The sequence below is a fragment of the Triturus cristatus genome, chromosome 12 (assembly GCF_964204655.1).
Source record: "Triturus cristatus chromosome 12, aTriCri1.1, whole genome shotgun sequence".
NCBI classification, from domain to species: Eukaryota; Metazoa; Chordata; class Amphibia; order Caudata; family Salamandridae; genus Triturus; species Triturus cristatus.
This window is the reverse complement of record NC_140595.1, coordinates 763,064,484-763,079,764: the sequence shown is the minus strand read 5'-3', so window position 1 is coordinate 763,079,764 and position 15,281 is coordinate 763,064,484. Positions and strand designations below refer to the sequence as shown.

The window sequence follows — 15,281 nt, the reverse complement described above, 5'->3', positions numbered from 1 at the left end:
AGCTGAGACTACTCCCCTCCAAAGTGCCTATAATAGTTACAAGGGACTTCAATGCGACATTCGATCCACTGGTCAATGGTGACACATCCCTAACTGATGAGGAAGATGACAGTGGTCCATCACAAAAATTGTTATCACCAAACCAACCAGAAGCTCGACCCTCTCACTTCAATTATTGGGCATTACTTTAAGGGGTGGGTTAAGAGCATGCAATGGTAGATCCTTATCGGAGCAACAGGGTGACCCCACATTCAATCGATGTAATAGCGGAAACAGAATTGGTTACATCTTGCTATTGTTGTGTATCTGGTCAACCATGGTAGATATGAGAGATCCAAGAAGATGGGACAGCGACCACAATGTGATGGAATCACAATTGTCAAGCCTGGTTATTCCCACTCCTGTTCTCGGAAAACCTTGCTTTCAAGATAACATTGTTGTAATCCAACAATAAAAAGGCCTCAAAGTGGGAGTTTGTAAAGGCCCACCTCCACCTCTTAAATGAAGTGTATATGAATGTGTGCGATGCCCTGGAAAAGAGGGGTAAATTGATGAATCATGGCGCGGCTCGTAAATTAATAATATACATCCACGAAGACCTGTTTAGAAAACTGAGGGACATTTTATCTAAAGATCCCATGATAGAAAAAAAAAAAACTAGATCCTACCCACATCCTTGGTTTAATGCTCAATGCAGAACAGCAAAAATACTCCTCGTGGATCTTATGATATCCAAAGATCAGATCGGTATCCAACAGGCACGTAGGAATTACAAGAGAGTGCTAAAACAAGCTATGTCAAATGGGAAAAGGGAATTTAGGCACACCTATTACATGCAGCGAGAACAAGAGATTCCAAAACATTCTGGAGTATAATTGTGCATGGCAGCAGCTCATCAACAGACGTAGTTGCCTTTCATGCACAGACAGAATTGTGGGTGGATCGTTTTGAAAAACTGTACCCCCTGCCAGAGGAACAGCAAAGGGTTCCCTGTTGTAGCACACTAGACCAAGTAGACTCCCTTGAAATATCTTATACTGACTCACAGCACTCAAACTCACTCTCAGCCAAAAAGGCACCAGGCCCAGACTGTGTCACAGTCGATCTTTATGCCTCTGAGCCGGATATTTGGGTGAACTACTTAAACATTTTATCTAGAGCAATATTGAACGGAGGGCCAGTCCCAGAATCCTGGCGAGGGATTGAGATTTTCCTGATCTACAAGAAAGGCCACTGAGACGAATCAAGGAATTATAGACTGATCAGTTTAATCGATGGGTTGCAGAAAATATTTTGCAGGCAAATTCTGGCCAAACTGACTAACTGACTCCAAGCCAATACCATTCTCTCTAACCTGCAAGCTAGTTTTAGGATAAAAAACCAGCACCCTGGACCAAATCCTGAGATTCAGTATTCTATATTGGAGGATAGTAGCTCTGGGGAAAGGCCATCTTTATGTTGCTTTCATAGATCTAAGATCTGTGTATAACATGGTACCTTGGGGCAAGATTTGGGGAGTATTGAAATACAAGGGTGTCCCAGAAACCATGTTAGATATCCTTATAAGACTCCACAAAAACAACAATGCTAGAGTCAGATATGGTAAAAATGGAGAGCAATCAGATCTATTTAGGCTGTGTTTTAGCCCCAAACCTCTTCTCTCAATTCATTAATGATCTTCCAGAGGTACTCAATCTTGAGAATAATGATGCCCCCAAAGTTGGTAACAGAAAAATATCCATGCCACTCTTCGCAGATGACACTCCTTTAATCTCCAAAACACCTTGGGGATTACAAGATATTTGAGATTGCTTTCTATAGTTCTTTGGAGACCGAGGGTTAGAGCTGAATGTCAGCTAAACCAAGAGTATGGTGTTCAACCCCTATAGGTTCTCACACCCGCAGCTGCAGGTTAATAATGTAACACTTTACTTGGTCAAGGATTTTACATGTCTAAAATTGACACTTACCCACAACTTTAGTTGGAAGGCCGAGGTCAACAAAAGCGCTCTCAAGCTACAGCAATAGACAGGAGCAATAGTAAAAATTGCAAATAAACTGAAATCAAGCCATCTAATGCCAGCATAAAAAATATATAAAGTAAAGGCAAAAGGCATGGCTCTTTATGGCATGGAGCTCTGGGCCACACAGAAACTGCAGAGCTGAGTATGGTAGAGAATAGGTTTCTCAGATATCTCACCAATCTCACACAGAGCATACCTACTCTCCCAATTCTTCAGGATATGGGTTTGTACCCAATCTCCTCTACCAAAAAGTTGAGTCTTTTAATTTTTTGGCACAGGCTCTGGTCAACACCCAAACTAGAGCCTTATAGGGAACCACTGAGGGGGCTTCTAAAAATAGTAGGCCATTTAAATATCCCTTGGCTGTCATACATAAACAAGATGCTCCACGCTGTCAGCCTTCAAAACCTCTGGATCAACCCAGAAGTGACACCCTGCTACTCACCTCAAGTGATTAATGATCATTGCAGGGATTACTTCTGGTGCGACAAGATTAAACCATGCAAAACAGGTAGTTTAACAGATCAATTTCATGACTCTACGATCATGCCGTCATAAGAAGCAGCACTTGACTCCATACAAGACTCCCTTCCAAGACAGCTGTATTTGAAGTTCAGGTGTGGTAAACTTCCTTTGGCTCAATTTACTTCTAAATGGGAGAAGCACAATACCACTTCTAAATTATACCCTGTCTGTAATAATACCTCTGAGCCAATTTCCCATTTTAAATTTGCCTGCACTGCATATCGAGCACCACAAAAGAAATGGATTATACCATTATGCAATCTCATTGGATTCTGGACTCTTGACATAGCTCAGAGTATTGCAAAACTAAACAAGACGGACGCGGGGCAGCACCATACCTGTGCTATTAGACCCAAATGAATAAAGGGTGTGGTTAGGAACGTTGTTCTACAGGACTTGTAAACAAGAAGGAAGTTGCATCCTATCCACAAGGATTATATGTTTCCTTCACACAACGCTGTAATTTTTTGGATACCCTTGAGATTCCACGCTTAGAAGGACCAGCGAGGTGGATAGTGTGACTTTATCTTGCATATATATATGAGGCGCACTCCAGCGGAATTATCTGTGTATACCGCTTTCCTTAAAATGCAAGATTTTTATAGATTTATTGCTGTTCCTAAAGAGGGGACAGGACGTACTCACCTAGTATTCTTGAATCTACAGTGATCTTTGCGCTTCGTTAAAAATCACAAGATTGTCTTCGTATTTATCATCAGAGAGTAATATTGAATGTCTTGACAAAGATGGTTTAATCAGAAAACACCATTGAAACGCATTGACGCACTAGCTACATAATCCATGTAGTGTGCTGTTACACTAGATATTGACCACTTTTTTTTATATCAGGCCCCAGCCTCAACCCCATCTCAACAAGGATATAGTTTTTTAATGACAAAGTATACTGTCTCTTGATATTTTATTTTATCTTTTGATCTATCATGTGACCATTTAGTATATGAATTTTAAATGACCAAATGTCTTACTGTTTTTAACTTGCCACGATTGTTTTAATGATTTTAATAAATTGACATATAATAATTTCACTATCATTTGTGTGTTGGCATGTGTGTTGGCATACTGCTTTTGCAATAGTAATTGTTTTCCCTTTGGTTGAGTGAGAGATATGTTGTTTGAATGAATAATATTTACAATACTGGTGGACCAAAGGTCACATTGTTGTTTTCCATTTCTTGATTGAACCCTAGTCCTTTGGCAGCAAAGGGTCCCTCTCATTTTGTTTAGAGTTCTTAGGTCAGACACAAGAGAAGTGATGTGGTTGGCATGGCCAAATATCTACAGGCAGCTTGGTTAATCCGCAAATCAATAGAAGGAACATCTGCATAATTATGTGTGGCTAAGGTCCCCAGCCTATGAGAGGGTGGGGTGTGTAAAGGCTTTATGTGCCTATCCAAAATAAGTTTGTATAATGAGCTGAAACCAACTGAGTCTTCCATCTTGAAGTGCGTCCGCTTTGTTCTAACAGAAAGAATGCTGCAAAAGCCGTTATATTAGTGTTGCAAACATAAACAAGCTCCAGCAGATTATTTCTAGCGATCAAATTGTGCATTGTTTCTTAACTGTTTATTACTCTTTGCTCCTAAAAGTATTTTGCTATGTTTTAACGAGTGTTTTATGGATTTGTACGTCGAAACTATTAACTGATTGATCGATAAATATTTTATTCCTTCTGTATGCACTGTGCACTTTATGCATATCTATAACAGTTAGCGCTCTGTGGAAACCCCCAATTTGGACTGTAATGCTAGATACCTGGATGGCATAACGGACGCTTTTAGAGCTCATTCTTAGGTTTCTGTTCGAGGTTTTTGCCCATCTGGGAATTATCTAGCTTAGAGGTACAACAGTGTGCCCTTCACTGCAAGCATAAACAATATGATTTTATAAGATTTTTTTTTTAAGTACTTTTTTTGTATGTTCTTTGTATTCACTCACAATGGTTTGCGCTCTGTCGGAACCCCAAATATAGATTGTAATGTTGGATTATAGGGATGGTTAAATGGACCCTTGTATAGATCATTTCCATCTGGAAATTATTCAGCTTGGAGGTACCCTATTGTGCTTCTTATTGCATGCTGATGAAGTGGGATTAGAGAATGTTCTATAAAAACCAGTATTGTTAATGTTACACGTACCTTGCCCAGCTCTGTCTCCTTAGAAAGATCCTGATGTTAGTCTAACCACAGTACCAAGCAATTATAGCACATACTAATGTAATAAACGTTATTATAGCCTTATAGCCCACCGTAGCGGGCTATACCGTCTATTAAAGGCCCGCTGCAGCGTTAAAGGCCCGAGCCGAAGGCAGCAGGACTTTAATAGCCAGTATAGCCCTGCTACGGAGGGCTATAAGGCTATCAAAATATTCTGCCACTAGAGGGCAGACTGTTCTAACTAATTAAACAAAGGCTTCAGGGAGCGCGAGGGGATTGAAATCCCCTCTGGCTCCCTGAAGCCTTTGTTCACAGCCACAAAGAAGCATTGGAATGTTGGAGCTCCGGGCTTATACCAGCCATTATAAACCCGGAGCACTCCATTGTTTTCAATGGCGCTTCCAACATTCCAATGTTCTAATCCTTCTTATATGCCTAAATCTCTATTAACAAATCGCAAAGTAGCTTACAATGAAGCAGCAAGAATGGTAGGAAGCCTTTCACAGACATTGCCAGGCTTCAGAAGGGCCCTCCTCTGAACTACGGCGGCCACCACTGGGACACGTCATAGATGTGTGCCGACTGGCCTGAGATCAAGGGTCAGGTACTACAAGACACCCTTATCTTACAAAAGTCACAATGGGAAAGAAAGAGCTTCACAGTCCAATCCCCCATGAGATGTTATCAACTATCACTCCAAGACTGAAGTAAATCTATGTTGGCTTATGAAAGTCTTTCTCAAGCTAGTTTGTAGCATCTCCAGATGGCTACCTTAATCTCAAGCACTTAATCACTTTCTCTTGCCTGTTTGGTTAGCAATCTCTCCCAGTTGGCAGGGGACACACTGAAAGCAGCAGATGGGCTTTCCAGGTATTGGGATTTTTCTGAATCCACGTGGACATCTGGGACTGCACTCAGAGACAGGAATCTGGTGGGAGAAGGTAAGCATTTGAGATTAAATATAATTATTGAATCAATTTAATTGTTTGAATTTTAGCAAACACAGATAAGTGCATCAGGGGGAACTAGAGAACAGTGTCAAAAGGATTAAAGCACAAACGACGAGCAATGGTTAAAATAGAAATATTTATTGGTATGTTCATGGAAACTGCTGTGACAAGATGACAGACAATAAGATAGGTGAATTTAGAGCATATCTAGAGAACGTCTGCATTTGGGAAAGAGGTTGGCAAGTCAGGCATTGAAAGAAACCATTCTACAGATTCATAAAACATGATACAATAAAGTCTGGGAATGATATTGGTACTCTGAAAGAGGGACCAAGGTAGGAGTAGGGGAAGGAGAGAGTATGTGAGGTTTTTACAATGAGTGTTAAATGAGCTGGCATATCTGAGTGGAAGAGCATTCCAATGGAGGGTGGAAGGGGTGAAAAGGACTAAACTCCTTTAGAAGCCATGGGAGGAATACGGATTGAGAACCACATTTAGTGTGACGGAATGGGGCAGATCAGGGTTAGAATAGCAAATGAATAGCTGTAATGCCTTTGGAACATTTTTAGCCAACCTGTGCCGCTAGAGCTGAAAGTGGGTTTACGCACTAGAGTGGATCTTGGCTCCGGGGCTGAAAGTGGATCTAGGGAGATTCAATGAGGCTCACATGTCTCACATGTGGCAAGCATGTTATGTCAAAATGCAGGTAAACAACTATAGCACACTGTTTACAGGGAGGGCAGTCTTTGTTAAAGGGTTTCCTAAATGTATTATAAACATTGATGTCTCATCCATGTGTGGAATGCACAACATCTTTCAGTTTGTAAGAAACATTTTCTTGCCATTGTATTACAGAATTTGGGACCAGCTGATTGTGATGTTGCCAGTAATTTTTCAACTTGGCATGGGGAATATTTTAATTCTTTGGAGGTGATTAGGATGGCATAACAACCACCGCCAGATTACAATGGCGGTGGGTATCGCGGCAGACAGAAAGTTTGTCTGCCGCTTTTCTGCCGGTCGGAAATCGTTACGATTGCCGGCCGGGCGGAGCTGGGGCACATATATGGTGGCAGATACTGGCACATGGATGTCGAGTATTTAAGAAGCATTAATAATTATCTTAGTTATAGGTTGAATCACAACAGATTGAATGGTATTAAACTTGTCAACAAAGTTGTCACAAAGAGCAGTGTCCACACATGAGAAAGGTAAAATGGGGTCTTTGGAAACATGGAAAATGTGGGTACAAACTTTTTGAAGGCCTGCTTAGTACTTCTTTTTTTCTTCAGATATTTGTATACTTGTCTAGCTTATCGCTACTTCAGAACCTTTGCTGTGGCCTGTAACACATTGGGTTGTTGGTTTACTGGGGTCAAAGCCCTGATCAAGCAGCAACCGCAATCCTTGTCAGGGTGAGGCACAAGCAAACCCTAAGTCAATCTGTACTCAACCTTTGGGCAGCTTGACACAGAGCAGTTAGGCTTAACTCAAAGGCAATTTGCAAAGTATTTGTGGAACATTTCATACAGTAACACATTGAAAACACACCACAAAAGGATCCCACAACCAATATAGAAAAATAGAGTCATTTTTGAACAAACAAAACAAGATGAAAATGTCAAAAATCCAAAAAAAAGAACCGGAGATATTCAATTTCAAATTGAATTTTTTTTTTTTTTTTTTTTTTTTTTTTTTGGTTTTTTTTTTTTTTTTTGAAAAAGTTTTATTAAGCAATAATTCGGTTACAAGTACGGGCCTACAACCACCCGGGCCGGCCGCTAGGTACAGAAGGAAATCTACACTTATCAAGGCTACAATCAGTTCCCAGGGCACTGCCCTGCAGTGGCTCCAGATAGTGCTCGAGGAACAGGAAGCGTAAGTCCAACAATCACAAAAACAAAAAAAAAAAAAAAAACAAACAATACACAACATAAGGCGAGTTATGAGGGAAACCAGTGCGGGTCAGGCTCCCCCCGGGAAACTCCAGTCAGGACAATTGAGCAAACCGCTAAAGAGAGGAGTACCGGGAGGCCGGGGACGGAGGGGGGGGGGGGGAGGGGGTCAAGGAAGATGAACGTCCATATGTAGTTGTTCCAAAAGGCGCCAGGAGCCAACAAGGGTCAGGGGGACATGGCGATATCAGTATCTACCAGGGGGGGCGTACAGATGCCTCCGCGATACGCGTTCCATTGCCCCCAAATTCTACCCCATGCCCCCGGCTTGCCACGGGCCACATACACAGTCTTCTCCCTAAACATACACCAGTCCATATTCTCCTTCCATACTGACACGGTGGGCGGCCGTTGAGCGCCCCAAAGTTGCGCTATGTCCCTCTTGGCAATCATGTTCCCTAGGGCCGCCCACCGAGTCTGAGCCGCGCTGTAGTCATTGGGCTCCCACACATTCAGGACACAGCGACGCACCTCCGGCAGCAGCACGACCCCGGTGACCTGTCCCATAACCGTGTGGACCCGGCGCCAGTAGTCCGCCACCTCGCGGCACTCCCAAAGGATATGAAGAAAGGTGGCGCTGAGCCCACAGCCTCGCTTACAGAGCCCGTCGCCGGAGAATCCCATCGAGACCAAGCGCGGACCCGTCACATACACCCGGTGGAGAATCTTGAGCTGTACCAACCGGAGACGAGCCGGAATGGCAACCTCCCTGGGGGACGACAGTGCAGACTGCCAATCTTCGTCGTCCAATTCCACCCCATCCCCAGTCCAAGCCTCCCGAAGGCGCACAAAAAGGTCCGCCCGGTGATTAATTAATTTTTTATAAATTAAAGAAATAGTACTATCAGGGACATGTCCGTCAAGTATACGGTCCTCGAGGGGCGAGGAAACAGGGATCTTGGTCCCCTCCCCGAAGACCGAGAGCAGGGCGTGTCGAACCTGGGCGTAGCGGAAGAACTCCCTGTCGGTCAGCTCGTATTCGGCCTGGAGCACCGCGAAAGTCTTTACCGCGCCCTTATGCCACAGGTCTCCCACTTTGCTGATACCAATCGTGTCCCACCGGTCAAACCCCTTCGTGGTCCACAAGCTGCCCAGGCGGTCGGAGGCAAACAAGGGAGTAGCACATGTTAATCGCTCACTCCAGCCCATGGCCGCAGTGGCAGCCCTCCAGGTCCGCACCGCAATCTTAGTAGGACCCGTAAGGGTCCGGCCAGCCAGGCGGGAATAAAGTGCCCTGTTGTAGTTCCCGCCGGGAAGCAGGAACTTGTCCATCTCATACGCCGGATTCAAGCCGGGCGCATACGTGGCGTGGTTAATGGCAGATAGCTGCGAGGCCCAATAGTACCTGCGAATGTCAGGAAGCGCGATGCCCCCGTCATACCAGGGGAGAGTGAGCTTGGCAAGAGCAATACGCGCCCGCCCGTCCCACACCAGTCTCCTCTGCAGGCTCTCCACCTCCCGAAAGTAGGCCACTGGGATAACATCGAAGGAGTTCTGGAGTGCATAGAGGAACCTGGGAAGGGACATCATTTTAAACAGCGCGGCCCGACCCAGCGGGGACAGGGGGAGCCTGCACCACCGGGCCGTGTCCTCCCGCAGCCGCCGAAGTGGACGCAGGAGATTCTGCTCATAGCGAGCCACCGGGTCCAGCGAAACGTATATCCCCAGGTACTTAAAGCCGCTCAGAGATATCTGGATCGGGAGCCGAGGCGGCAGGAGAGGAGGACCACCAGAGATGGGATAAACGCAGGATTTAGACCAATTGATCGTGAGACCCGAATTGTTCCCAAAGGAGGTCAGAACGTCAAAGAGGACGTTGAGTGACTGCCGCGGTGAGGTGAGATACAGGAGAATGTCGTCCGCATACAGCGAGACCCGATCTTCGAAGCCCGGGCCCCACCGGATCCCTCTAAGCGAGGGCTCCCAACGGAGCCAGGCAGCGAGCGGCTCCAGGGCGAGAGCAAAAAGCAACGGGGACAACGGGCACCCCTGCCTCGTGCCCCTGCCGAGGGCAAAGGGCCGAGAGACCCGCCCATTCACCACCACTTGAGCCATGGGTCCCGTGTAAAGGAGCCTCACCCAGCCAATAAATCCCTCTCCAAAGCCGAATTTATCCAAGACGGCCCAGAGGAATGGCCACTCAATAGTATCAAAGGCCATCGTGGCATCCAAAGAAACCAGCACGGCCGGTTCGGAGAGGAACTCCGCCCTGGCAAGGGCACCGTGAAGACGCCGCAAGTTAAGAGCGGTGTTGCGGTGCGGGATAAAGCCGCATTGGTCCGGATGAATAAGGTCGCACACGACACTCAACAATCGATTGGCCAGGACTTTCGCCAGGATTTTGGGCTCCGCATTGAGCAGTGAAATGGGCCGGTAAGAAGTACAGCGGTCTCGCGGCTTGCCCTCCTTGGGGATAACGACTATAGTGGCCAAGCGCTGGTCGGCCGGAAGGGAACCCGCCGCGAGAGAGTCGCGGAACATGCGGCTGAGGAAGGGCGCAAGCTTATCAGGACGCAATTTGTATAGTTCAATGGGCAGACCGTTAGGACCCATAGCCTTGCCCGAGCGAAGGGAACGGATCACGGTCGCTATTTCATCCGACGACAAGGGAGCGTCCAGCCGCTCCCGGTCCTCAACGGACAGGCCGGGCAGAGCAATATCTCTCAGTAGGAGGCGAGAGTCATCCTCATCCCTGTCAGTCACCGGGGAGTACACCGCCCGGAGGTGGTCAGCGAAACATTCCACAATCTCATCCGGCTCAGTCACACACACACCGTCAGCAGCACGCAACTCGGGGACCACACGATTCACTCTCTCCTTTTTGTCCAGCCACGCGATCAACTTTCCCGCCTTGTCCCCCGCGTCATACAATCGGCCCTGCTGCTCCCTATACATAGTTTTGGCCGCGTCAGTGACCAGGGACCTATATTCGAACTGTTTCAGGCTAAGGGCATGTAGCCCGTCCGGAGTAACATTCGCCTCCAGGGCCGACTCCAACCCCGAGATGTCAGTCTCCAGCTTCACCACCGCCTCACTCCTAACCTTCTTGGCCACCACTATCTGGGCGAGGGCGTGTCCGCGTATCACAGTTTTAAAGGCTTCCCAAAGGGACAACGCAGACGACACCGACCCCTCGTTTTCACTGAAGTATTGGTCCATGGCCCTAACCAGGCTGTCACGAGTCGCAGGGTCCCGCAGGTACCAAGGGTTAATAGGAGCTATCCGCCCTGCAGACCGCGACCCGGTGTCAAAGAGAAGCCACAGCGGAGAATGGTCGGAGATACCACGCGCCAAGTGTCTGACCTCTCGAATCCGACCAGTCTGCGCCGCGGGCATAAGGAAGTAGTCCAGCCTAGAGAGACTCCCATGCGCCCCCGAATGAAAGGTGAACTGACACTGGGTCGGATGCATTAGTCTCCAACTATCCACCAAGCCGAAGGTCTCCAACATCCCACCCAGCCATGACTGGGCAGCGGGGAGGGTCCTCGGTGGGTGACGATCCAGTTCACCCGAAACCACAGAGTTAAAGTCCCCGCCCATGAGCAGGAGGCCGTCCGGAAGGTCAAGCAGCATTCGACCCAAGTCAGTAAAGGTGGAGTTCTGGAGACCCGGGGGGGACGTAGACTGAAACCAGGGCAAGGGGCTGCCCCTCCCACCTCCCAAGCAAACACACATAGCGCCCTCTGTCATCCGAGACTATCCTCGTGATCTCCACCGGAAGGGAGGTTCGCAGGAGAATGCCCACCCCCCTGGAGCCCGTTGTGAAACCAGAATGGGCTACGAGGCGGTATCCCCCCCTGTTCATCGCATGGCAGACATTGCCGACCAAGTGCGTCTCCTGGAGAAACACCACATCAGGAGTCACACGACGCAAATATTGCAGTACAACACCCCGCTTAATACGATCCCCCAACCCATTGACGTTCCATGACATAAGCCTCAACCCGTCTCCCCCCATCCCCTCCAATAGATCAAGAGGCCCCCAGCCCGCAGCACGGTTTCCAAATATGGACAAAAATCAATACCTCGCCCTGTAAACAAAAAACACACAACAAAACAACCCCCCTTCCCCCCCAACCCCACCCCAAGTCCAACTCCCCCCACCCTGCACCCCTGCGGGCCAATGACCCCCCCCAACTTGCAGTGTGCCTGTCGCCCCCCTAACCCCATTCTACAAAAAGACCCCGGAGGAGGAAAGGGACCCGAACCCGCCCGCGCCCCTCACGGGTCCTGGTAAAACACAGTATGCAAAAGAAGTAAGACCCAACTGTACAGTACAAAACCGCAAAAGCAAGGACCAGATGTCAGTCTAAGGGGACCCGTCACCTGCGGTGCCCCCAGAGGGCCCGGGCCGGCCACCCCCGTCCGGCATCGAGTCCAGCCAGTCACTTGCGGCAACAGGAGAGTCAAAAAAGGCTGTCCGCTCTCCATGCTCCACTCGGAGTTTCGCCGGGTAGATCATCGAATACTTCAGGCCCAGCTCGCGGAGACGGCGCTTCACCCCTTGGAATCCCATCCGCTGTTTCTGGACCAGTTGCGTGAAGTCCGGATAAAAATTGATAGTCGAGTTCTCGTAGCGGACCGGGCCACGGGTCCGTGAAGCCTGCAGAATAGCGTCGCGGTCCCTGTAGTGGAACAGTTTAGCCACAATAGGCCTCGGGGGGGCCCCCGGCCGCGGCCGGCCGCCCGGAACTCGATGGGCCCGCTCCACGGCGAAGAATTTACTTAGGCCAGCCGGGGACAGCTGTTGCAGGATAAGTTCCTCGACCACGAGGTCCACCGGGCGGCCGTCTGAGGACTCCGGTACACCAATGATGCGGATGTTGTTGCGTCGGGCCCGTCCCTCGAAGTCCTCAAGCCGCCGGGCCATATGGTCGTTGATTACTCTAATGTCCCCAAGCGCGGCCCGCAGATCCGACACCTCCGCACCCAGGGTGGAGGTCCGTGTATCAAGGGCCTGGACCTTCTCGTTGGTTTTGGAGAGGTCGGCCCGAATCAGGGTGACATCGATTGCGACTGTGTCGATCTTACGGGCCAGGGCCTCATATTGCGTCGCGATGGTTTCCCTGATGCCCTCGATGGCGCCCATAATGTCCTGCAGGGAAAGTTCCGCAGAGACGGTCGTGCCTCCCCCCGCAGCATCCGGGGAGAGGCCAGTAGCGCCAGGGGGCCCCCTGCCCTGGGTGTAGCGGTCCATGTTGTTGCTCTGGACCGCTCCCCCGCGCAGAGAAGCCTTGGTCTTGCGCCCCTCCGGACCCCCTTTGCCCGCCATGCGAGCGCAGTCTCTCAATGGGACCTCCGATCAAAAGGTGTGCGGGCGCCAGCAAAAGGACCACAAACTGCCGATGTGGGGGTCGGAGGCGTCAGGCCCACCAGTAGCAGATGGAAGCAAGCCTCGGGCAGAGGCCCAGGAGGCACCTCGCCACCTTGAGCACGCACGCCAGCCGATCTCCTGAAGGCCAAAATCGAAACCGAAAGCGCTGACTCGGCAACTGGCACCGCGCTGAGGCCGCTGTTGTTCAATTGCAGCCCGGCCCCACGGGTCACCTTCACCCCGGCCACCTCCGCCGGGTGGGTCCCAAAAGTTCCGACGACGACAACTCAGGATTCCCAGGTCCAATTAGAGTTTTAAAAAGAGATATATGATCAGCTGGTCTTCATCTCCCAGATTCCATAAACCAAATCAGGATAATCTCAGGATATATTCCGAGGAGCAGAAAGGGTCCGGGGAGCCCTGTGCTCACGCGACCATCTTAGATGCGCGCTAGGCTCCTCCCCTCAAATTGAATTTTAAATTTGAAATAGCCATGACATGCACAAATCGCCAAACATGGATGTGGGGTCATGCCAGAACGGGACAGAATCATAAGTTCTGTCCAACTGCAATGGCGCACGGGCTGGCTACATGGACGCAGTTAGGCCCACTGAACAGAGAGGATGCATGTTGAGGATGTGTCATGCAGCTGAAGTGATGTGTCAGTTCTGAGATGCAGCAAGGCTGTGATGCGAGGTCCAGCTCCGGTGTCGATGATTCCATCGACAAGGGCTTGTGATGCAAAGTCAGGCGTCAATGATGCATTGCACAGTCAGTGCTATGCATTAGTTCAGAGGAGCTGTGAGACTGAGTCTGGCATCTTTACCACAGCTGCCATCGACGATGAATGTGAGGGCCTGTATTGAGAATGCGTCGCACAGTGGCAGTTCCAAAGGGGATGTGGGCTGCGAAGGGTCTTTATGACAGTCTGATCCATATAGCAGTGGAGATGCATTGGTTATGCTTGAAGTTACACTGCAAATCAGAGGAGAAGCGTCCATTCTGCTGGGTCCACACAGGCTGGCATAGCACCTTAGGCTCACTTTCAAAAGTCCAGGACTGGGGTGGCAAAGCTTGGCATGGTAGACTCACATATGGCATAGTCTAGGTGTTGGAGTCACGGTTGTTGGAGCCTTCTGTCTCTGAGGCTCAAGTCAGGAGGCCAGCTAACTAGACCTTGGAGTTATTCTGGGGTCCTGGGTTCAACCAATGCAGGTCCAATCGTTCTCACCCAGGCAAGAGAGAAGCAGGTCAGTACAGCAAAGCAGCAGTCCAGAAGAGTGGCAGTCCTTTCAGCAGCACAGTAGCCCTTGTTCCTGGCAGAGTATGAACAGGATCAAAAGCGTACTGAAGTGGTGGGGTCCAATATTTATACCAGGGGCCCTTTCTCTGGAAGGTGGGGGAAGCGTCTAGAGGTTTCCCTTTGAAGTCCCCAGGCATCCTGTCTACCCTATTATGGCTCCAGACTAACTACAGGGGAGTATGCAGCCCTTTGTGTCAAGGGAAGAGAAAGCCTATTGAAGTTTAAGTAGACCAGTCAATCAAACTGGTGGCTTGTGAAATATGACTACTCACCCATAAGGGTCTCAAGGCATGAGGGGGGATCTGCTGGTCTGTTGAAGGCACTGTGGTTCAGTCGAAGAGCCAGGCCCTGAGGTCCTTCCTGAATTGAGGCAGTGACGGTGATTGCCTGAGGTGGAGAGGCAGAGTGTTCCAGGTCTTTGCTTCAAGTTAGGAGAAGGATCTTCCACTGGATGTGGTCTTGCAGATACGTGGGGCGGTAGCCAGGGCAAGTTGGATGGAGCGGAGGTCTCAGGTACGCAGGTCCTGTGTCATGTAGGGCTTTGTAGGCATGCTTGAGGAGTTTAATGGTGATTCTTTTGTTAACTAGGAGCCTGTGGAGGTCTCTCAGGTGGCTGGTGATGTGGCTGCAGCGGGTGATGTTGAGGATGAGTCTGGCAGAGGCATTCTGAATGTTCTACAGTTTCTTTTAGAGTGCATTGCAGTAGTCGATTCTGCTACTTATGAGTGCATGGGTGACCATCTATTCTGGACTCAGTGGAGATCCACTTCAATATCTTTCAGAGCAGGCCTTGTGTGTGGAAGCAAGATGATGAGCCAGCGTTGATCTGGCGTCTCATGATGAGTGAGGAGTCCTGGATGACTCAGAGGTTCAGTGCGTGGTCTGTGGGGAGGTTCCAAGTGCTGCAGGCCACCAGGAGTCATCCCACGTGGAAGGGTTGGAGCCCATGATGAGGACTTTGGTCTTCTCTGAATTGAGCTTGAGGCAACTGTTCTTCATTCAGGTGGCGACAGCCTTCATCCTGTCGTGAAAGTTG

General features: G+C 49.0%; 1 protein-coding gene across 1 annotated transcript in view; it reads right to left on the bottom strand.

The window, feature by feature from the left end:
- Positions 1-15,281, bottom strand: part of LOC146782750 (extracellular calcium-sensing receptor-like) — a 107,207-nt gene that overhangs the window by 4,510 nt on the left and 87,416 nt on the right. Inside the window, exon 5 of the mRNA XM_085637821.1 lies at positions 5,528-5,651. Coding sequence (XP_085493947.1) covers positions 5,528-5,651 — 124 coding nt within the window. The remainder of the gene's footprint in view (positions 1-5,527; positions 5,652-15,281) is intronic.